The 22,037-nt window shown below is 56.4% G+C and overlaps 2 protein-coding genes across 3 annotated transcripts in view; both read left to right on the top strand.

Annotated features, from left to right (window-relative positions):
* Nucleotides 1–6,326, top strand: part of SLC6A17 (solute carrier family 6 member 17) — a 31,734-nt gene extending 25,408 nt beyond the window's left edge. The window contains 5 exon segments of the mRNA XM_007449297.1: nucleotides 1–176; nucleotides 2,409–2,601; nucleotides 3,181–3,340; nucleotides 4,972–5,134; nucleotides 5,624–6,326. Coding sequence (XP_007449359.1) covers nucleotides 1–176; nucleotides 2,409–2,601; nucleotides 3,181–3,340; nucleotides 4,972–5,134; nucleotides 5,624–5,992 — 1,061 coding nt within the window. The 3' untranslated portion in view covers nucleotides 5,993–6,326.
* An 11,877-nt stretch (nucleotides 6,327–18,203) lies between these two features.
* Nucleotides 18,204–22,037, top strand: part of KCNC4 (potassium voltage-gated channel subfamily C member 4) — a 23,854-nt gene continuing 20,020 nt past the window's right edge. The window contains exon 1 of one of the 2 annotated variants that reach the window (XM_007449295.1): nucleotides 18,204–19,675. In XM_007449295.1, the coding sequence (XP_007449357.1) occupies nucleotides 19,007–19,675 (669 nt within the window). In that variant the 5' untranslated portion in view covers nucleotides 18,204–19,006. The remainder of the gene's footprint in view (nucleotides 19,676–22,037) is intronic. The other variant, XM_007449296.1, reaches the window with a different exon arrangement.

Below are 22,037 nucleotides of genomic sequence, written 5' to 3'. Positions count from 1 at the left end.
TGGGGTACCTCAACACCGATGTCCTGAGCCGGGCCCTCATCCCGCCTCACGTCAACTTCTCTCACCTGACCACGAAGGACTACGCGGAGATGTACAGGGTCATCGGGACCGTGAAGGAGGACCATTTCTCAGCCCTGGGCCTTGATCCCTGCCTTCTGGAGGATGAGCTGGACAAGGTATGGGGCAGGCTGTCCTTCCAGGATGGGCAGAAAGGCAGGTGTGGGAGTGCAAGACCCGGAGACAGGCCATGGGTGGCTGGAGCTTGGGTGCAGAAAGCCTCCAGGGACTCATTTTTTCACTTGATAAGTGAGGACCTACTATGTGCCCAGAGAAGCACAGAGGGAAGGTGCTGGCCAAAACCCCTGCCCTGAGGTAGGCTGAGTCTCTCTGAGAAGATGAGGCAGGCGCACAAGTCCCAGAAATCAACGGGAACGGGGACGGCTTTCATGTGTCTTGAATGGGTTTCCTGCGCACCCGTCTCTGCCATATGTAATGCGTCTGGAACAGTGCCTTGGACACAGCACGCAGAAAGTAAGTGTTTACATTAGCGTCTGCCCTTTGCTGTCTATCCCCTGGGCCCTCGTGACAGAGCCGTGAGCCGAGTATTAATGTTGTCTCCTGTTTTACAGGCGAGCAGCCTGTAAGCTGGGAGCCTGCTTGAGGTCTCACAGCTAAGAAGTAGGGGAGCCAGGGTTCAAATCTTGATGCTTCTGCCCCTCCCCCAGCTGCCCCACTCCCACTGCCACAATGACCCTTAGCCCCTGGGGAGGGCAGGGCAATGCTGCCCCTCATTAACGTGCAGGCCCAAGTTTGGACACCTTGCTTCTATCCCCGTTTGCACAGCTGGAAATTTTCAAAGTGACTGTTCTGTTAGGAGGGGTAACAGGAAAGAGACATACCCACGGGGTCCTGGAATCCAGCTGGTGCCAGGGCTCACATGGGGCTGAGCCAGCTCCTCTCAGTCAGCCTTGATCAACCCTCCCCTTCTCCGTGGAGCCAGGGAAGCTGACGCTTTCCCTGCGCTCGTGAAAAAGTCAGCTGCATTCTACTGGCGCCAGCCTAATGCTGAGGGACTGTGTCGCCTGTGAGCTCTTCCCATGTGATCAAGAGTGAAAGGGCCATGTCTGGGCACCCCTGCCCTGGTTTCTTCCCCAGGTAACTGGCAGCATAAAGGACAGCACCCTTCCTTGAGACCCTGCCCCACTCTCACAGGCGTGGCTGGGTCCTCTGAATAGAAGTAGGATGGAAGGGCTTCCCTGGTGGTGCAGTGGTTGAGAGTCCGCCTGCCGATGCAGGGGACACGGGTTCGTGCCCCGGCCCGGGAAGATCCCACATGCAGCGGAGCGGATAAGCCCGTGAGCCATGGCCTCTGAGCCTGCGCGTCCGGAGCCTGCGCTCCACAATGGGAGAGGTCACAACAGTGAGAGAGGCCCACGTACAAAAAAAAAAAAAAAAAAAAGAAGAAGTAGGATGCTAGCAGGCTTTTTAAAAAAACATTTTTTTAACTTATTTGGCTGTGCAGGGTCTTACGTGTGGCATGCGGGATCTTCATTGCCACGTGTGGGACCTTCGTTGCCACGTGCGGGATCTTTAGTTGTGGCATGCGGGATCTGGTTCCCTGACCAGAGGTAGAACCCGGGCCCCCTGCATTGGGAGCACAGAGTCTTAACCGCTGGACCACCAGGGAAGTCCCTGTAGCAGTTTTTTTACATAATACAATTTTGATAACATCTAAGTGACAAGAACTACACTCTCACAGTTTGGGGAGGTGTTCCCTCGCAGTCCGCAGACACTACAGGATAGCGCAGAAGTGATGTCAGCGGACAGTGTGTGGTCAGTTCCCTGTGAGCAGGGACCTGGGCGTTGAAGCAGTGGTTCTCTACCTTGGCTGCCCATCAGAGTCACCTGGGGGCTTTATAAAACCCTGATACCCAGCTTTACCCCCAGGCCAAACAAATCATTGTCCTTGAGGAGAGACCCAGGCATCAGTGTTTTTTAAAGGCTCCAACGGGAGTCCATTGGGCAGCCGAGGCTGAGACCATTTCAGTAAAATCTGGCATTCAGAGCTGGGGGTGGCTGCATTGCTTAGATGAGGAGAGTCTTGAGCTGGGTGTGTTTCTAAAAGTGAGCATCTTCATCTGAATCACCTGGGGTCCTTGGACAACTCGTAGATTCTGGGCCCCACAGGTGAAGTCCTGAATTAATGTTTTACTCCCTGGGGGGTATTCTGATGCCCACTCACATTTGAGACCCACTGGCTGAAAGCAAGAGGATTTAGGGGGGCGGGGATCTCTGTGAAGGAGGGAACAGCTATATTCCTAAAGCTTTGAGGGCAGAGATAAGGAAGCAGGGGGCTCCCAGGTAGGCGTGGACCCTCACTCAGCCCCGCCCTCCGCACCCACCCTCAGTCCGTGCAGGGCACAGGCCTGGCCTTCATCGCCTTCACCGAGGCCATGACGCACTTCCCCGCCTCCCCATTCTGGTCCGTCATGTTCTTCCTGATGCTAATCAACCTGGGCCTGGGCAGTATGATCGGGACCATGGCAGGCATCACCACGCCCATCATCGACACCTTCAAGGTGCCCAAGGAGATGTTCACAGGTAACTCCTTCCGGCAGCCCCCACTGGGCTTGTGGGCTGTCCAGGGGAACAGTGAACAGGTTGTGACTCTGACTGTAGAAAGATTGGGTTCCCACTGGGTTATTCATGACTCCGTACTTAGAAAGCTCCACCCCCCACACCCAGCCCGGCACACAGCTGGAGCCCGGCTACGCCACCCAGAGAAGAGCACTTTAGAGCCGGAAGCGAGAAGGCTGTTTGGGAATCTGTGCCAAACCTGGGCTGGGAGATAGGCCTCTTTCTTGGTGCATTTGCCCTTCTCCCCAAGGGCCTGCTGAGGTGTCTTAGCAGGGGTGGCCTCCTCCGTGCAGGCCCTGCACCCTGTTCCATCCCTGTCACTCCCAGCCCCAGGGTGCTCCCTGCCTAGTAGAGTAGGAGCTCAGAACCTCAGCATCTGGACCCCCTCCCCACCTCCATGCAGGGCTGGGTCTACCAGAGGGTGGGCTGCAGGCCTGCTGTGAGGAGGGGTGAGATGGGGAGGGACCTGGGTGCCCCTAAGACCCCTGGGGCACAGCCCACCCTGCACCTTTGGCCCCATACCGGCCTCCCGGCTCTCTGTAGTGGGCTGCTGTGTCTTTGCCTTCCTCGTGGGGCTGTTGTTCGTCCAGCGCTCCGGAAACTACTTTGTCACCATGTTTGATGACTACTCGGCCACCCTGCCGCTCACCGTCATCGTCATCCTTGAGAACGTCGCTGTGGCCTGGATCTATGGAACCAAGAAGTAAGGGGGACAGGAGGAGGGGTTTGTCCCATCATGACTCCCTGGAGAGTGCTGTGTTCCCAGGGCTGCTCATGAGTGGGGCAGGAGATCACAGAGTCAGAATGTCAGCCAGAAAGTGCCCTTACAGATCACTTAGGGAAACTGAGTCTCAGAGAGAGGACATGACTGTCCAAGGCCACTGGGCTGGTGAGAGAGAGAGCCAGGCTGAGGACACGAGTCTTCTGGATTCAGGCGCTGGCATCATCCTGAATGGGCTTAAACTACCACAGCACCTTTCCTGGGTACCAACTCTTCAGAATTCTGTCAAGCTCATTAAGCACTTGGTGGGTACACAAGAGGCCCCTGCCCTCAAAGAACCCATTGTCTTCAGCAGCCTGACTCATAGTTCTAGAGTGAGCTACAAAGGAGTGTGAGACAATGTGTGGCTTGGGCCCTAAGTTTGGGGCTGGGTGGGGTAAGAGAATTCAGCAATATGAAAGGATTGGGTCTCGTAGCCTGAGCCTCAGGGAAACCTATACACACTGTCAGCCCCTGGCCTCATTCCTCATTTCAGGACAAATCTGTGTCCCCAGGAAGTCCTTTCACTCACTCAGCAACGCCCGGGGCTCCTCTAACCCACTCAGCCTGACCCACCCCGATGTCTAGACCTGGTCTCAGAATCAGACTCTCACAGGCCCTGCTACAGCCATCTACTTCCTAGGAGAGTGCAGGAGGGAATGGGCCGATAAGACAGAGAGCGATCCTGCGAGCCGGGGTTAGAACATGCTGCTGGAAGGGCTCTCACTCTTCTGCCGTCTGGTGAAGCCCCGTACCCCTTCTCAGACTGTTATTTTTTAATGCACAAGATAAAATATATAAGATTATATAGGAAACTAGTTATATTGAAAATTAGCAAAATAATGTTTAAAATCTGTGATACCGTAATATACGTGTACTTTATTTTTACTGCATTAAGTTACAAGATCTAGCTGTGGGTCTAATGACAATGGTAATTTCAAAGCAGTGGTGAGCATAAATGATGTTTGTTGGTATCTCAATTGTAATGTGATAGGGAAATATCTGTGATTTAATCAATTGCTTACAGCGTCTTGGGTACTGTTAACACTACTGTTGTTGTTTGCACTTATAACAGAAAGAAATGTGAGATTTCAGCTAGGTGTTACTGAGGTAAAGATGATTTTTTTTTAATGCCATTCATGTACACAGCCTACCTGCCAGCCTCCCGGAATTTCACCCGCGGGCCCAGTGGTTAGGCATCCCTGAGTCAGGACGGCCTTCTTGCCTTTGGACACTAGGAATGTGCACTTCTACCTCTCTTCCAGCAGGGGGAGTCTAGAGCCAGGCCAGCACCAGGTGGGCTGGGTGCCCAGCAAAGCCCTCTGGAGCCTGTCCACCTGCCCAGGGCGTGTCCTGTGGGCTGTATCATATCCCTGGGTGAGGTGTGACTAGGGGAGGACAACAGAGCCTTTTCAGAGGCCAGTGGGGCCACAGAATAATGTATCGAATGCGAAGAGTGTAATAGCCTGGGAGGGAGAGACTGGTCAGTGAAGGCTTCCTGGAGGAGGTGGCTGGGGGGCATGTGCCGGCATAGTGGGGGTGCCAATTTCTGGACCCTGCACTGTGCTTGGCAGGTTCATGCAGGAGCTGACGGAGATGCTGGGCTTCCAGCCCTACCGCTTCTATTTCTACATGTGGAAGTTCGTGTCTCCACTGTGCATGGCTGTGCTCACCACGGCCAGCATCATTCAGCTGGGGGTCACGCCCCCGGGCTACAGCGCCTGGATCAAGGAGGAGGTGAGAGGCGGGGGCCTGAAACCCCAGGGACATTGGCATCTTCCCAGGCCTTTAATGCCACAGGTGGTAGAGATAACCCCTTATAGGGCAACTACTTGGTGCCAGACCCTGCCAGGGGCTTTGCACAGATGATCCGTAACCTTCACAACAACCCAACGAGAGAGGTGGTGTTATCGCTGTCACACAGATGGGGAAACTTGAGGGTCAGAAAGGTGAACGCACTTGTCCAGTCTTTCTAACCCATGTTTTCTCTCCCTGTGGAGTCCATGGAGTGGAACCACCCCAACTTTTTACAAGTGCAGAAACTGAGACCCAGGCAGGCTCAGGCCCTTAGCCAAGGGGACCAGCTAACCCAAGGAGCAGCCCCTGATGAACCCCATCTCTGCCAGTGCCTGGCCGGGATGAGTGTGGCGGGGAAGTTGTCCTGGAGTCTGAGAGGGTGAGGCTGGGGCAGGGCGGGCAGCATCCCTCACCCATGTCCACCCCTAGGCTGCCGAGCGCTACCTGTATTTCCCTAACTGGGCCATGGCTCTCCTGATCACGCTCATCGTCGTGGCTGTCCTGCCCATCCCTGTGGTGTTCGTTCTGCGGCACTTCCACCTGCTCTCCGACGGCTCCAACACCCTCTCCGTGTCCTACAAGAAGGGCCGCATGATGAAGGACATCTCCAACCTGGAGGACAACGACGAGACCCGCTTCATCCTCAGCAAGGTGCCCAGCGAGGCACCCTCCCCCATGCCCACTCACCGCTCCTACCTGGGGCCCGGCAGCACATCGCCCCTGGAGACCAGTGGCAACCCCAATGGACGCTATGGGAGTGGCTACCTCCTGGCCAGCACCCCTGAGTCGGAGCTGTGACTACCGCCCCACCCTGCCCGCCTCGCCTCCCACACCCAGCCAGCCCACGTGTCCCAGCCTGACTCTTCCTTCCAGGCCAGGCCCTCTGCCCAAGGGGAGGGGCTCTGCCCTGCCTCATCCTCCACCCCAGTCCCAGCCGACTTCTGCTTCCTAGATCTGAGTGGGGGCTGGGAGAAGCTCTGTCCCCCAGTCTAGGCCTCCAACCCAGCTAACCTTCAGAGATCCCCTTACCAAACTACAGCTGAGTTACTGGAACCACCCAGACGTCCCGATTCCCAGCACAGGGGAGACTCCAAGTGGCCACTCCAGGGGTCACTCCACACTCCCTCTCTCCTGCAGTTCTTAGGTCTTGGAGTCCCTTAGGTCTGTGCTGCCAGGTAGTGGTGGTGGTGCAAGGATGGGTTGGGTGGGGTGTCCCTTTCCAGAGGTGCCCAATTTAAGGTTGGAGATGGGGCAGAGGTGCCAGGACTCAGGGCTTCGACTTTGGGGTGGAGTCTGCAGAAATCCCCAAGTTCTGTTTGGTGAGGCAGATGGTGCCCTCTGGTTTAGAGCATGAGCCTTGGCAGCGGGGGTGGGGGGATGAGGAGGCTCCATGGCCCCAGGCTCAAGGTGGACCCTCCAGTGTTCTTGGCCCTGCCTGGGGTGGGGGGGTGTGCTCCCGCATTCTGCCTGGTAGGGCAGTGACTGGCCCCAGAGCCCTTCCCACCTCCGTTAGAGCTTAGCCTGCCCTCTCCCCACACCCCCATCCGGGAGACCAGAGTCGTGGCCTCTGCCTCTGTCCTCGAGAGAGAGGAGAGGTCTCCAGAGCACACCTGATGGCTCACAGCACAAGTCAGATGGTTTGGAGCACAGCTGTGAAGCACACCCCCTCCCCCCTCGCCAGGGGCCCGACTTCCTCGCTAGCGGCAGCTTCTGCCCTGGAACGGCAGTCCCTGGAGTTCAGGGGCTCACACCTGGGAAGGAGATAATTTCACTGCCCCTTTGGGCTGCCGCCCCTCTCCTTGTACAAGCACAGCCACCCGGTGTGCACGTCGTGTGTGGATACCTCGGAAACCTTTCCCAAGCCGCCCAGCCCGTGGCGGGGTGTGGGGGGCACAGGCTGTGCTGTGGCCACTGGAAGCTGCCCAGGGGGAGGGCAGGGCCTCTGTCCTGGGGCCCAGCCCTGCGGCACCCCACCCACGCTTACCTTTGCCTCCCCCGGAAGAGGGCTGCCCTCGGAGTGCAGGCTAAGAGGATTGGAACCTGATTGGAGGTCAGAAGTCTGCAGAGAGATGAATGGACTGATGAAAGGATGCAAGGATGGGCGGATGGAAGGAAGGAGTGGGGGGGAGGAAGGAAGACTGGCTGGGACAGCAAACCTCCATCTTTGAGAGCTGCAGTGGGCAGGGCAGGGGCAGGCCTGGCTCCTTCACAAAGGGTCCTGAGTCACTCTTGTGCCTCTGACTGCTCTCAGCACTGGGAGGGACACACTAGGCCCAGGGGTCCCTCCTCCACCCCTTAGTCCCTTGGTTTTCCCCACCCCCCTTGGGGTCCACTCGCCATCTCCCTTCCTCGTCCTCCTCCCACACGTGCTCCCATTTCCAGCCCTCTCAGCCCCACCCATCCTTCCTGAGTGTGTGGGGGGAGGGGGAGACCCACATCTCCACAAAGACATGAGCTTCTGGGACATCACATCACGCCTTAGGCCCCCTCACCTGACAGCACCTCCTACCTGGCCCTGTGCCTAATCCCAAGCAGAAATAGCAACAGGAAAAGCAAGGCCCCAGGAGAGACACTACTATATATACTCTTCTATATATTCTATTTCTATTGTATATTCAATCTGTACATGTGGGTGTAAATGCTGTTAAATGACAAACCCAATATTATACTGTGGCTGGTGGACTATTTTCATCCTCAGTGCTGTAAAGATCTATTTTCATTGTATATCTGATATATTTTTAATTCTGTAGCGTGTGGCTGGACCAGGCCCCATCACGCCAGCCTGTGACAGGGCGGCTGAGCTGGGGCCGTCAGCTTGGTCCTCGTGGGCTGGGTAGTGCTCGTAGCCGGCAGCCGTAGGCCGGGCCCTGTCCCGCTGCGTCTCTGCCATTAGACGTAGGGCCCCGAGCTTGGTGTGTGCGTGTGTGTGTGCATGCGCACATATGTGGGTGTGGGTGTGGGTGCGCGTAGGGTGCTGACTTGTGATCCCCGTGTTCACCACGTTCCTGAAGGCCACGCTGCCCTCCTGCCACCTCCTCCTCAGCTCCGTCAGGCGAGGCCTCAGGGCAGGGTTCCGTGGGAAACCCGCGTCCTGGGAAAGGCACATGCCTCTCACTGGTGACTCATTGCCTTTACCCCATTGGGCTTGCCAGAAACAGGGAATGAGGCATCTTAGGGGAGTGGGAGAAGTCCCCACATTTATTTTATTTTCTCGCTGTGCCCACTGGAGACACAATGTCTTCAGCTCCGGGGAAAGTGCTGGGTTCCTTAAGATGGTGAGACGCCAAGAGGGTGTCATCTCACCGTGCCTCTGTCCTGCGTTTGTCCTTGAGACGTCCCTGACAGTGTTCAGGGGGAACAGCCACCCCTCCCCTGTGCTTCTCACACACACACACACACACACACACGTCTGCTCACTCCTCAGGGGAGCTGGGAGTGGATGGGGCCAATGGGGTCAAGAGCAGGTAGGGCATCTGACAGAGAGAGATCCAGCCCCAGATTCCCTGGAGGAGCAGGATGTGGCCAGAGAGGGGCAGGCCCTATGCTCCAGCACAGGGTCCCCACCCCACTGACTTTGGTGCTGTCCATGCAGTGCCCACAGGGGACAGAGCAGACTCCGGGGCAGAGCAGGGCAGGCCAGGGGTGTACCTGAAAGAGTCCTTGGTGGCTGGTCCTGCCTCTGCCCGTCCTCCAGCCCCAGTCACCAGCTTCTTGCCCAGGGAGCCCTCTCCACTGAGGCAACGTGAAGCCTGAGGCCCAGATGGGTGGACGGGTGGGCACAGAGGTTGATGCCAGCCAGGTTGGCTTTTGCCCTCGAGCAAAAAGTCTGTGGGGACTAGTGCTAGGAGAGGCCCTCCTGACTCAGCCTACGGGCCGTGAGGCTGGGGGCCAGAAGCTGTGTGGTCCCAGGCCCACGCAGGCCTGCACTAGTACGGGGAGGGGGCTGCCCTCTGCGTTCTTCACAGCTGCACCTCCCCCCTCCCACCGGAGTACATGTTGGGACGCACCCGACTCCCTGAGCGCCCACCAGGCCCCCAAACTGGGGGCCTGCTGCCCCTTCACCGGAGCCTAATGACTGGGGATGGGGGAGAAGGGCCCAGCGTCCCTTCTCATCCTAAGCACACATGCCAGGTGTCACTTTCGGTTCTGGTGCAAGTTCAGAAAAATTCTAGTCCACGTGCCCCATGCTGGTCAGAGCCCTGCGTCAACACCACTCAGCCCAGGGGAGGGGATGAGGCTTTGTCACCCCTGGAGCCCCTCCTTCCCCTCTACACCCCCCATGGTGTACAATAAAGCGTCTGTTCTTACCAAACCTCTCTTGCCTTTCTGACCTGCTCTGGGATCAGGGAGAGGGAATGGGACAGGCCACGGATCCCGAGGGCAGCTTTGGGTTGAAAGCCTGGATGGGATGGGTTGGTGAGGACCGCTGTGGGACTTTGGGGGCTGCCTGGCTGGCTGGCTGGCTGAGGAGGATGAAGAGGGGCATGTGTTTATTTTCCTAGGAATTGTCCAGGGTAGATAACTGCATACACTGGTAGGAAGCCTTACAGATTCCAAATATTTCACACATCTAAGCTCATGTGATCACAGAGCAACAGCTCTCTGAGGGAGATATGCTGTTGTCCAGGTTTTTCCAGATGAGGCAAATGAGGCTTCGTCTGATGTGAGGATGGTGTTTTGTGTCCGTGTACGGGACCTCATAGGGAAAATTCCGACCCTGCCTTACTGCCAGGAAGACAGCCATCTAGGCCTGTCAGTTCTGCAAGGGGGGAGATGGGAGGGGCTGAAGATGGGAAGACACCAGTGTCCAGAGGCCTGAGACTGAGATGGGGAATGGCCGGGGACTTGAGGGTTTGTCAGGAGCAGGCCACTTAAGTTCTGGGAGAACGGCCCCTCTCTTCAAGGTAGCTATCTTTTTTGCAAACTTCAGTAGAAGGTAAAGGTGAAATATGAGACTGTTCATTGCCTGTTTTCACAAATTTCAGTCTCAGGTATTTATTGAGCACCTACTGAATGCTTAGCTCTGGAGAACAGAATGACCTGGGGGTAGGGAAGCACCACTTCTTTGCTTACCCTCAAGGAGCACAGACACTGGAAGAGACAAGAAGCCTGGATCCTGGGGGAGGCCCCACCACACGGCACTCTACTCCAGTCTAGAATGATGCTACCTGATGCCTGACACCGCCAAAGTCCCCCAAGGAACGTTCCATTTCCTTCTGCCACAGAGAAGAAAGTGTTGTTCCAGGAATAGCCACCAGATGGCAGGAAAACCTTTCTTTCCAGGTCCTGGTCCACTTACCCGTCTACTCCAACTCCATCACTTATTCTTTTGTGGGCTACCTTATTCTTGAACAAACATTTATTAAGTATCCACCATGAACAAGCTCTGTGCCAGCTACGGATACACAAAGATAAATAAATCAGCAGCGCTCACTGTCCTGAGTTTGGGGAAGGGAACCCCCTCCTCCCCCGCCCCCCATCTTCAAATCTCCCCATGTATCTCTTAAACAGGGAATGTCTTGGTGCTAAAAATATCACTTCTTGAAAATTAATTCAATTATTTGTTTAAAGGTAATGTTTTGGGTTGAAATGCCAACGCTCCTGCCAGGAGGGACACATAGATCCACTAAAAAGCGGTATCACAAATGCTTGGGTTTGAGGGAGTTATGGAGTCAGACTTCCCAAGTTCAAGTTCAAATGCCAGCTAGGCTTCTTGCTTCCTGAAAGACCTAGGGCAAGTTATTTAACCCCTCTGAGCTTAAATTTCCTAGTCTGTAAGATAGGTATAACGAATGGATTGAATGAGATAATGCATGTTGCTGTGTATCAAGTTACTCCAAAGCTTAGTGGCTTGAAACAACCGTTCTATTATATCTCATGATTTTGGGGGTGAGGCATTCAGGTATGGCTTGTCTGAGTGGCTCTTCTAGTGGCAACTGAGGTCACTCAGTGGTATTCAACCGGCAGATGAGCTGGTCTGGAGGGTCCAAGGCAGCCTCGCTCACATTCATTCAAATGGCTGGCACCTCAGTGAGAACAGCTGGCAGCCTGGGCTCAGACTGTCCCCAGAGAAGCATCTACAACTGGATTCCACAGCACAGTTCATCTCTGGGTCGCCAGACTTGTATGTGATGGCTCAAGGTGCCCAGAGAGATCCATTCAAGAGATGGGAGATGGAAGCTGTCAATTTCTTAAGGCCTGGGCCTGGAAAATGGCATAGTGACACTTCTGCCATATTCTGTGGGTCACAGCATCTGCCCAGAGTTAATGGGAGGACATACAGATCCCGCTTGTTGATGGGAAGGGGGCCAAAGAATTTGTGGCTGCCCACGAAACAGGCCTATTCCAGGGTGCCAGAGATCTTCAGTCACTGGTGCCTGAGTGGGGCACAAACAGCTAAGTTCTGATGCGGAAGTGAATGGCTGAACTTGGGCCCTGGGTATGGAGAGCAGACAGGGAGGAAGAGGAGGGCGTGAGGAGGGCATGAGAGACAACTTCTTTTTTTTTTTTTTGCGGTACGCGGGCCTCTCACTGTTGTGGCCTCTCCTGTTGCAGAGCACAGGCTCCGGACGTGCAGGCTCAGTGGCCATGGCTCACGGGCTCAGCCGCCCCGCGGCATGTGGGATCCTCCCGGACTGGGACACGAACACGTGTCCCCTGCATCGGCAGGCGGACTCTCGACCACTGCGCCACCAGGGAAGCCCCAGAGACAACTTCTTTTGACGCATGCTTGCCCGGGGCAGGTAGCATGAAGTAGGCTTGAATCCTGACTCTATCATCAACCCTATGACCTGGGGCAAGACCCTGAACCCTCTGAAACTCCACTTTCTATAGGGAGAATGACAATAACAACGCTTCCTTGCAGAGATGTTGGGAGGAAAAAATGAACTCCTTCTGGAAAACCTACTGGAATCCAGTATAGAATTCTTTCCAAACTGGAATATAATAGGTGCTCATTAAATATTAGCTTCCTTCCTTCTTGCAGCTGGAGTAAGTCCATGGGGCCTGCTTCATTCTGGGGGCCCCATCACCCTTGCAGTGAGTCATTCTCCCAGAGCTATTTTGAAAGCCTAAAACTCAAAGAAGCCAAGGAAGGAGGGGAGAGAAGGCACTGTTTTAAGGAAAGGGAGTATCAGAAGTGTGAGTGTCTCCCCAATCCCTCACACCGTCATACTCCCTCCAACGAACAGCCATAAACAGCTACACAGCTTCAGCCAGCTCCAGCCACAGGGCCTTGGGCTAGAGGAGAAAGGTTCTACGGACCATAGGGATACGGCGGCTTTTTTTTAAAAAAGGCCCCAAATTCTTTAACACTTCAAGGGAATGGAGTCCATGCTCCTCCCCTAGAATCTGGGTGAGCAAAAACTTCCTTTGACCAACAGAGTATGGCGGAAATAATGCTATGTGACTTCTGAGGCTAGATTAGAATTGGTCATGCCACTTCCGTTGGGAGTTCTGGGGAAACCCAGACACCATCTAAGAAGGCTACCCTGAGACTAGCCTGTGCCGGAGAGGCCGTGCGTTTGCAGGTGTACCATTGACAGCTTCAGTCAAGCTCCCAGCCAACAGCCAGCGTTAACTGCCAGCCACATGCACCCACCACGGTGAACATTCAGCCCAGCTGAGCTTCAGATGTCTGCAGCCCCGGCTGACATCTGCCTGCAGCTGCGTGAAGAACTCTAAGCAAGGACTGTCTAACAGCCCTTCCTAACTTCTGACCCATAAAATCATGAGCAAAATACGGCACTTGTTGGATTTATACCACGAAGTTCGGGTAATTTGTTTCATAGCGACAGTCACCGGAATATAAACCTTAGTGCTTACCTGGCCCAGCCTCCTCGTAGAATAGTTGGAGAAACTGGCCCAGAGATGGGAAACTCAGAGCCTCATAAACCACGGAGTTGGAGTCAAAGGGCTGGAAGCGATCTGAGTGTCAACCAAGCGGGGGCAAAACTGGGGTCAAAGACTGGGTTTCTCCCAATCCAGTGCACCCTCCAGTATAGCAAGATGCTGACAGGGAGGGCTCCCACCTTCTCCCACCCTCATCCCACCCTCACCCCACTGCCTCATTAATTCCATGCATCAAGTATAATCCAAGTGTTCTGAGTGCCTAGGATTGTGCTAAGCACTGGGAATATACACAGAAGGATCAGGCAGGGGTCCCTTGCCTTGTGCTCCTACTGCCTTGTAGAAACAGTGATAACCTGACTTGGCGCGTCCTGTCACTGTCATACTCGCCGGTGCCAGGCACACTGCTGCGTTGACTTGCATGGTCTTACGTGGGAAGAAACCCTGGGAAACGGGGAGAAGACCATGTGTGTCACTCAACAACCACGCAACCACTATTAGGATTACTCCAAGCGAGCCACGGTGCCAGCTGCAGAGCAAAGCTCCACCCTGGGGCTCCCTGGGTCAGAGCTGGCTGGCTTCTGGGTCTGTCTGTTCTTCCCAGGGCTGACCCAAGCAGGGAAGAATCCCTGGGCTTCGTGAGTATCCAAGAGGAGCCAGAGTTTGGTCTCCTCCAGACAACTGCTTTCCTTTCCCTGGGACACCGCTGGAGGGGACCGGACCCATCAGGACTAATTAACCACTCTAATGGAATAAGCCAGTTTTGCTGGAATTTAGCCCAGGTGGGAGGAAGCTGTACTTTTCTAGATGGAGAAGCACTGAGTGCCAAGGAGTCTTGCCAGCTGGGCCCTGAGCTACCGTGTGTGCACGCGTGCTCTCACTCTCTGCACCTGGCCTGGGTTTCTATCTCAGCAGCCTTGAGCCAGGAGGGCTCCGGGAGTCCCCTTAGCTGCCCTGATCCTGTGATCCCATGAACACTGTTCTACATTCAGAGGCCATGTGGGCCCAATATCATTCTTGACCCTTGGCCCAAGCCCAGGCCCAGCTCAGTCCCCAGCACTCACTGCTGCTCCACAGGGCTGGAATCTGTCAAGGAGAATGTGCTTGTGAGCTGACAATCAGGTCCCTTCTAGCCCTTTGACTCCAAGTCCATGGTTTATGAGGCTCTGAGTCCTGGCCAGGCCTGAGCTTGTAGCCTGTATGCTTCTGGTCTTTTCCCTTTAAGAGCTGGGCCATCAAAGGCCATCTCTGGTGTTCCCCAAGAGCCCCCAATACACCTTCACTAGGATTTTCAGAGCAACTCAGCCCTACCTTCATCCCTTGTGCCGAGCCCTTCTAGCTGACCTCTGCAAGGCCCCGTGGGCTGTCCTCTGTGTCTGGGTTCTTCCCAGACCCCTCATGGGAAGGCTCTCAGCATTTGATTTGGAGACTGCAAGTCTCCACAGGCTGCCTGGGGGTGGGGGTGGGAGGCAGGATAAAGTGAAGTGATAAGCACACGGGAGGTTTCAGCCTCCTCTGACCCTCCCTTCTCTCCCTCCATGAGGGGAAAAGCTCTATCACCCTCTGCCCCAATGATGATGACTGATAAAGCAATTCAATTAACCAGTCTGGGAAGCAGGGGAGGCTGGGAAAGGATGCTGGCTCCTTGACCTGGACCTGAGGGAAGAGGGTTTGGTTCTTGGCAGGAGCTGGGATACCAAAAGGGGGAGGTGTGAATATCAATGGCTAGGACTTTGCTTTGGCAGCCATTGGGCCTGCTCCCAGGCCTGGAGCCCCTCAGAACAAGCAGAGTCCACAGAAAAAAAATGGAGAGGAAATTGGCTAGCTTCTGTCACCTCAAAGTGGCTGAGCCCCACACCAAGCTCCCAGTGGACAAACAGGAAGGGTAAATGGCTTTGACGTCAGGCTCTCAAGCCTCCCACTGGCCAGATCAGCCTCAGCTCTCAGAGAGCAAGGGCCTCACATGAGGGGGCTCTAGAAAGGCTACAGGTGCTTGACAGAGCCCCCATCCGTTCCACTCTGGGATCAAACATTGCTCTCTTCCTTTTCTTTGCTATACCTTTATTCCTGTTGAGGAAAACCCACTGTGACTGACACTTTAGCATGAACTGGCTCCCAGATGATTGTTCTTTCCAGACAGCTGGAAGAAACCTGGGCATCCAGAGGAGGAAAGTGGAGAAAAGGGAGAGAAGTTTGTGGAATTCGGAATTTCCAGCTATGACTGCTTCGTGGTCTTGCTTAAGCCTGTTGGTCATCAAGATCTTGGAGGAAAGGAAAAGGGAGAGATCAGGCCAAGTCCCAGATGGGAGAGATACCTGAGGTCCTGGAATTGACCGGAAGCCTATCAGCCCCATTTTCTCCCATGACCGCAGCCCAGTGAGGTCTGGAGCAGGGTCTCCTAGAACCACCAGGGGGCAGCACCCACCCATCCACAGTAGGCTGTCACATGGCAGTCTGGTGGTGGGGGGGTGCTCTCTCCTTCCTGGGTTCTGAGCTTTTCGGAAATAGCAGGACCTCATACATACAGAACTGATGGAGACAAGCCCTATGAGGCCAGCTGCGGCATGCTGAATCCTCCAGAAAATTCCACAGAGGCCCAGGTAACAGGTTAGCCCAGAGCTCTAGGATAAAACCTTCAGCAAGTGGTGAGGTCTTCTCTGGAGGCCTCTGGCCTGGCTGAGTTCCCTTCTCCAGGAGCCAGGCAGTGTGCTGAGTCAGGGGCCCTCCCACCCAGTGCACTTTCACCCCGCTGCCTCTCCCAGGCTGGGCCCTCTGTTTTCAGTGACTCTTCCTGGGTTCCCCTACTCCGACCCCAGCTTTCTGACCTCCTGTCCAGGCCTCCTTTTTCTCTGGCAGTTTTCTCCCTCCACTTATCTCCCTACATGCTTCTCACCATCTACAAACACCACAGAGTGAAAGCACCAAGAGGGTGGAGATTTACCAGGGCAAGGTTGGAGGGGCTCTGTTTTGTTTGTTGATTTTCAGTGCCTGGAACAGCTTCTGGCACATAGTAAGTACTCAAGAAATAGGAGTGGGATGCTGGGATGGTATTTTTCACTTCTCCCACCCACCCTCACCAACCTCTCCCTTTTCTTGGAATGACTGAGTTCAGCCAGCCTGAAGAATGGAAAGTGGGGGAGAGACCCCAAGGGAGTTTGCCAGGACACAACCAGATAGGGCTTTAAAGCTATTCATTACAGTCAATTCTTTAATAACCGTGCTGTGGTTCTTCCTTCCTCATTCCAGCTTCTGGCCAGTCCTGGGTCTTCTGTCCCCAGTCACAACTGGGAGATTTGTTTTCCACTGCAGCAAACTCAAAGCCAGCTAAACTCTGAAATGCAGACATCAGTTCCAAGGGGTAGGGAGACTGGACACAAAATGAGTGCCAGCAAATGAGTGTTTCTGACTACAGTTCAGGATGCTATTTACCTCTTCTGCATGTTAGTACAGATCACAGGTCGTCATCATTATTTTGGTTTTCTGACTTCATTAATGACAAGATTTTGCTTATAAGAATTCCGCATATTTGTACTAGGCTTCTATTCTAACCTCTCCTCAGAGCACCCCCAAGCCCCTGTCTTGTTTCTCCCAATATAGCCAGGTACTGCCTGATCTGGAAAACAGATGATGCACAGGTGTCCAGGGAAGGTGTGTTAATCACCTTGCGTTTCTGCTTTAAAATCCTTCTTACGGTGATCTGGACAGACATGGAGGCTTGCCTAAAACTGTAAAAAAAAAAAATTTTTTTTAATTAAAAAAAAGAGGATTAATTTAAAGATGTGGAAGAGGTCTGGACTTAAAAACAAACCAAAAAAATGAATCTGGACATTGCTCTTGGGATGAGGCCAGTCAAGTCGGGCTAGTGCCTAATGTTTTGGGTACAGCAGCTTCTCGATCACTTAGCAAACAGGTTCTCAGAGGCAGGCACTGTGGGAGCTATTAAGGTGAAAAAGCAGTCCGGTCTGGAAGAGCTCAGGGTCAGAGAGGGGAGATGAGACAGGAAAAGGGAAAAGTCAGCTTACAATGAGTGAAATAATAGAACCAGGAGGTTGCTCCCTAGGATAATGATAAGCCACGGCTTTAACCAAATGATCTTTCAGGGCAACCTGCCCCACACACATAACAGCGCCAAGGCTACGGTTTCCTTCCGCCCGCCTAAACCAGGAGATGCTTCTCTGCCCAAGGCCGCCGGGTCCCTTATTCCACCGCGGGGGACTTCGGTGACTGTGACAGAGGCCGCAAGCATAGAGACCACGGGGATCTTGGGCCCAGTTGGGGGCGGAGTCGTCAGGAGGCCCTAACACAGTGTCTGGGGCAGGAGGGGGCAGCCTCCTCCAAGCGACACTGTCTCTCCGCTCTTTCTTCCCCGGCCTCCTGTCAGCCACAATTAACCGGCAACAAAGCGATCAGCTTGGTGGGGACGAGGCAACAGGAGCTGCCAGAAGGGGCGGGAGCAGGTCAGAGGTCAGGGGTTGACAGCGCTTGGGTGGCAGCCGGACTGCAGTGGGAGGAGCTCTGGCCTCTGGGGAGGCGGGGAGCCGGGCCTAGGGGGGCGGGAGGGGACGGCGGCGGAGGCGCGCAAAGCGTGCAGGCGGCGAGGGGGTTACGCGCCTGGCTTGGCTTGGCTCCGCTCGGCTCCGCGGAGGAAGGCAGAGCTCGGCCGCCTGGGCTCTGCAGCGAGCTGGGTCGGCCCCACGCCGCGCCCCGCCCACTCCGCTCCGTGGAGGGCGCACCCGGGCGAGGCGGCGCCGGGAGGAAAAGGCGCCAGCAGAGAGCGGCGTCCGCTACCAACGCCGGAGGGAGACGGAGAGCGCCCAGAGCCGCAGCCCACCGGCGTGGAGGCAACCCCCGCCCCTAGGCCACCTCTCGCCCGCCCCCTGCTGCGGGCCAAGGCCAGCGCCCCGCCCGGAGATGGGTAGACGCGTGGATGGCGTGGCTCTCAGCCCCGCCAGATCGCAGGAGCCAGGCGCCGGGGCGCTGCGCTGAGGCTCCCGCTTGTCGCAGCCCAGGAAGCCTGCAGGTGTCCTTGGCCGCTCGGCCGCCGCCCGGCAGACTCCTTCGCAGTGCCCAGAGCCCTGCTCCCGGGAGCTGCCACGCCCCCAAGCCCGGCGCCGCGCAGGACGCCCCGTCCGAGGCCCCCCCGCCCCGGCACGGCCCCCGCAGCGCAGCGCCCAGCGCAGCGCAGCTCCCCGCCGCTGTCGAGCCGCGGACGCAGGACCAGAGGCTCGCTCCTGCGGGCGCGCTTGTTTTCCTTGTGCCGCCTCGCTCTGCGCAGCACCCGCCCGCCCGAACGCCGCGTTCCGCTCCGCCCCGCCCGCCATCCGTGCCCTGCGCTGGATTTATGAATGGGGGGAAGAGGCCACATGCCGCCGCCGCCGCCTTGTGTTGACCGCACGCAGCCCGGGCCCGCGGAGCTCCGGCTGCCGTGAGAGCGCCGGCCCAGCCCCGGCAGCCGCTTGGAGGACTTGTTGCTGCTGCGTTGCTTCTGCTGCCGCCGCCGCAGCTCCCGGGTCTCGGCGCGGACCGGGAGCCAGAGGGTGGCCCGTGTGAGTGTGAGCGCGCGCAGTGCGCCTGGACAGTGCGCTTCCCCGTCTGTTGGGGGGTGCAGGGGGGCGTGTCCCGGGCCCCGAGCGTCTGGGTGTCCAGTGCTAGCGGGGGAAGTGTGTGTGTGCTAGCCCTGACTCCCGGGCGCCTCGCTTGGGTCCTCGGCTCTCCTTTTTCCCTCCTGCCTCCCTCCCCGGCGCTGCCAGCCCAAACCCCAACCACCTGTGCCCGCGAGAAATCCAACTCCTCCCGCTCCGCGCCTTGGGGGGGAGGCAGGGGCAGGGCCACGCCGCAGAGGGGGCCGCCTCGGCCTCCTGCCTCCTCCTGGTCTCCTCCCCCACCCCCGTCTGACGCTGCCTCCTCTGGAAGGGTGTTTGGAGGGCAGCGGCCGCCCCAAGCCGAAGCCCCGCAGCGCTTCTTATGATCAGCTCGGTGTGTGTCTCCTCCTACCGCGGGCGCAAGTCGGGGAACAAGCCTCCGTCCAAAACATGTCTGAAGGAGGAGATGGCCAAGGGCGAGGCGTCGGAGAAGATCATCATCAACGTGGGCGGCACGCGACATGAGACCTACCGCAGCACCCTGCGCACCCTACCGGGCACCCGCCTCGCCTGGCTGGCCGATCCCGACGGCGGAGGCCGGCCCGCGTCCGATGGCGGTGGTGCAGGCAGCAGCGGCGGCGGCGGCTGCGAGTTCTTCTTCGACCGGCACCCGGGCGTCTTTGCTTACGTGCTCAACTACTACCGCACGGGCAAGCTGCACTGCCCCGCCGACGTGTGCGGGCCTCTGTTTGAGGAGGAGCTCACCTTCTGGGGCATCGACGAGACCGACGTAGAGCCCTGCTGCTGGATGACCTACCGGCAGCACCGCGACGCCGAGGAGGCGCTCGACATCTTCGAGAGCCCAGACGGAGGCGGCGGGGGCGCGGGGCCCGGCGACGAGGCTGGCGACGATGAGCGGGAGCTGGCCCTGCAGCGCCTGGGGCCCCACGAGGGAGGTGCGGGCCCCGGCGCCGGGTCCGGGGGCTGCCGCGGCTGGCAGCCCCGCATGTGGGCGCTCTTCGAGGATCCCTACTCCTCCCGGGCGGCCAGGGTGAGTGGCAGGAGCCTGGGTCTTCTCTGGGACCGAGACTGACCGACTTTCACCACCGCCTTCCTCCCAAATTCCCCTGCTTTCCATGGGCCCCCAGGAGAATCATCCTCGCCCCCAACGCTTCATCAGGAGATTGCACACTTTTGCACTCCTGACTTACTACTTGGACCTAATCCCAGCTCCTGCTTTAAGGCATCCCCCTCCCAGCGAGTGGGGTGCTCTTAGCTGAGCTCTTCCACCCCCTTCTTCCTGCACAGGTGGCCTCTCTACATCTACCCCCAATTCCTCTGAAGGACAGAGTCCTGGAGAACTGGAATGGGGCCTTGTGCTGGAGTCAGGCAGGATTTGGGGGGAAAAACTAGAGTGTAAGTGGCTACTCTGGCAGTTCCTTGTGTCCCATCTCATTGAAATCCTCCCAGCAGCTCAGTGTGCTAGGAACTATGAGTTCTAGAGAAGGGGGCACGGGTTTCAGCCTCTTCAGCCATAACAGGCAGAACTGGGACCAGAACCCAGACCTCTCATCCAGGTTTGGGAGAGCCCTTCTTTTTCCCAGGAAGATAAGTCAAGATGCCTGCCCCACGCCACGCCCCTGAGGCTTCCTGGACACCTGGGTTATCCTGGCCTCTGCTGGGATGAGGGGAGAGTCAGACAGGAAGAGCCTAATGTTGTGGGCCCTTGGGGCTCCCGCAGCCAGTGGCCAGCCACAGGCTGCCTGGTGATGATCCCAGATTTGTTGCCGCTTCTTTCTTTCTACTGCAGCAAAAATTGGCTTCCCAGAAAGCCCTGGTTCAGGTTACTGCTTGAAATAGGTGATGGGGATGGGGGCAGGGGGGAGAAGTGTAGGTTGATTTAGGCAAGATCTAGTCCCTTCCCACCATCCCCTCCCCAAGTCAATCCGGTTGGAAGGGGGTAGAGGGGAATGTAGGCTTGGGCATCTAAAAAGAAAAAAAACACCCATGAAGGATGGCTTTAGATTCTTTTAAAAAAGAGACCCCTGGGGGTTGGTGTCTGATCTCATGGATGTCAGCCTGAAGCCTGGCTGGGGTCTGTCTGGGAGACAGGAAAGAGCTGTGTGATGTGTTGGTTCTGGGGACTGCCCCCTTCTGTGGAAGCTGGTAGTTTCCTCTGGCATCCCAAGTCGTCATGTTAGTGAGTCTCAGAGCTCTGCCGCACTCCCCAGCACCTCCTGTGCTGGGCCTCAACCCAGTCATGGAAGAAAAAGTTACACTCCCCTCACCCCCCCAGGGGAGGGCAGGAGACTGGGAAACAGGGCTGCAGGGAGGGGCTAGGCTGGCATAAATGCTCTACCAGGGCACATGCATCTCCTGCGTGGAAGAGGAGGGAGGGGCAGAGGGTTCAGTGGCTGAGGCGTACCATCCCAGGGCAGCCACTGGAAGGTAGGGACCTTTTTCCGGGACTGAGAGCAAAGCTAGGGTGGTGCTCCTGTTTGCCCTGGCCCTGGCTGGCTGTGAGTCCCATGGGCTTCTCATGCAGTCCTCTAACCCTGCTAAGTGTTCGCTCTTGGCTGTGTGCAGGAGGGCAGAGACAAGTGCAGATCCTTCAGGCTCTTTCGAAGTTGGGGGTGGGGGAGGAGAAGGCAGATTTAGCTTGATGGAGTGGGGCAAAGGGGGCAAGCCAGGGAGGCAGGAATGAGATGAGGTGGTTAGGGGCCCTATTTCCCAGCATTCTGGGGCCTCTGAGGACTTTTCATCTGCTCAGGTTCCTCCCCCTTCGATTCCAAGGGGCTGTACCATCAGTGAGTTTATTTTCTCCTCGACTCACTGCAGAGTGGTCCAGCCGGGGCTCTCTGAGTAAGCTCAGAGCCTGGTTAGCCCCTGGAAATCCTCCAGGAGCCCAAGATACTCGGCCCTTTTGATGTAGAATCACAGCAGCCAGGGCAATCCAGTTGAGGTCAGAAGTTTGGGGCTGGATTGGGTAAATTCTTCCCACTTGACGAAGAAACCAGGATTCAGGGGTGTTAAGTGTCATCACAGATCCTTAACTAATAAATAATAGAGCCGGCAAATCACCCCAAGTATCCTGCCGTCTGGTTGTTAATACTGGTGTGCACAGCCATATGGAGCTTTGGTGGCACTCATGCCAGAAGGGGCTTGCCTCCTGCTGAGAGGCACAGGCAAAGGCAAGCCTTCAGCTGTTCCTGGGACATACAAGGGAGAATACAAAAGTTTAAAAAATTAATTGATGAACAATGCCATTTATTGAGCACACCATGCAGGTACTTTGCGTTAATCTCTAATCCTCCCAGTAAACTTACAGCGGAGGTATTATCCCCATTTAATAGACTGAGGCTGGGGCTTCCCTGGTGGCGCAGTGGTTGAGAGTCCGCCTGCCGATGCGGGGG

Source organism: Lipotes vexillifer, unplaced genomic scaffold (assembly GCF_000442215.2).
Source record: "Lipotes vexillifer unplaced genomic scaffold, Lipotes_vexillifer_v1.1 scaffold393, whole genome shotgun sequence".
NCBI lineage: Eukaryota > Metazoa > Chordata > Mammalia > Artiodactyla > Lipotidae > Lipotes > Lipotes vexillifer.
The sequence above is the reverse complement of the archived record's forward strand: the minus strand, read 5'-3'. Positions and strand labels throughout refer to the sequence as shown.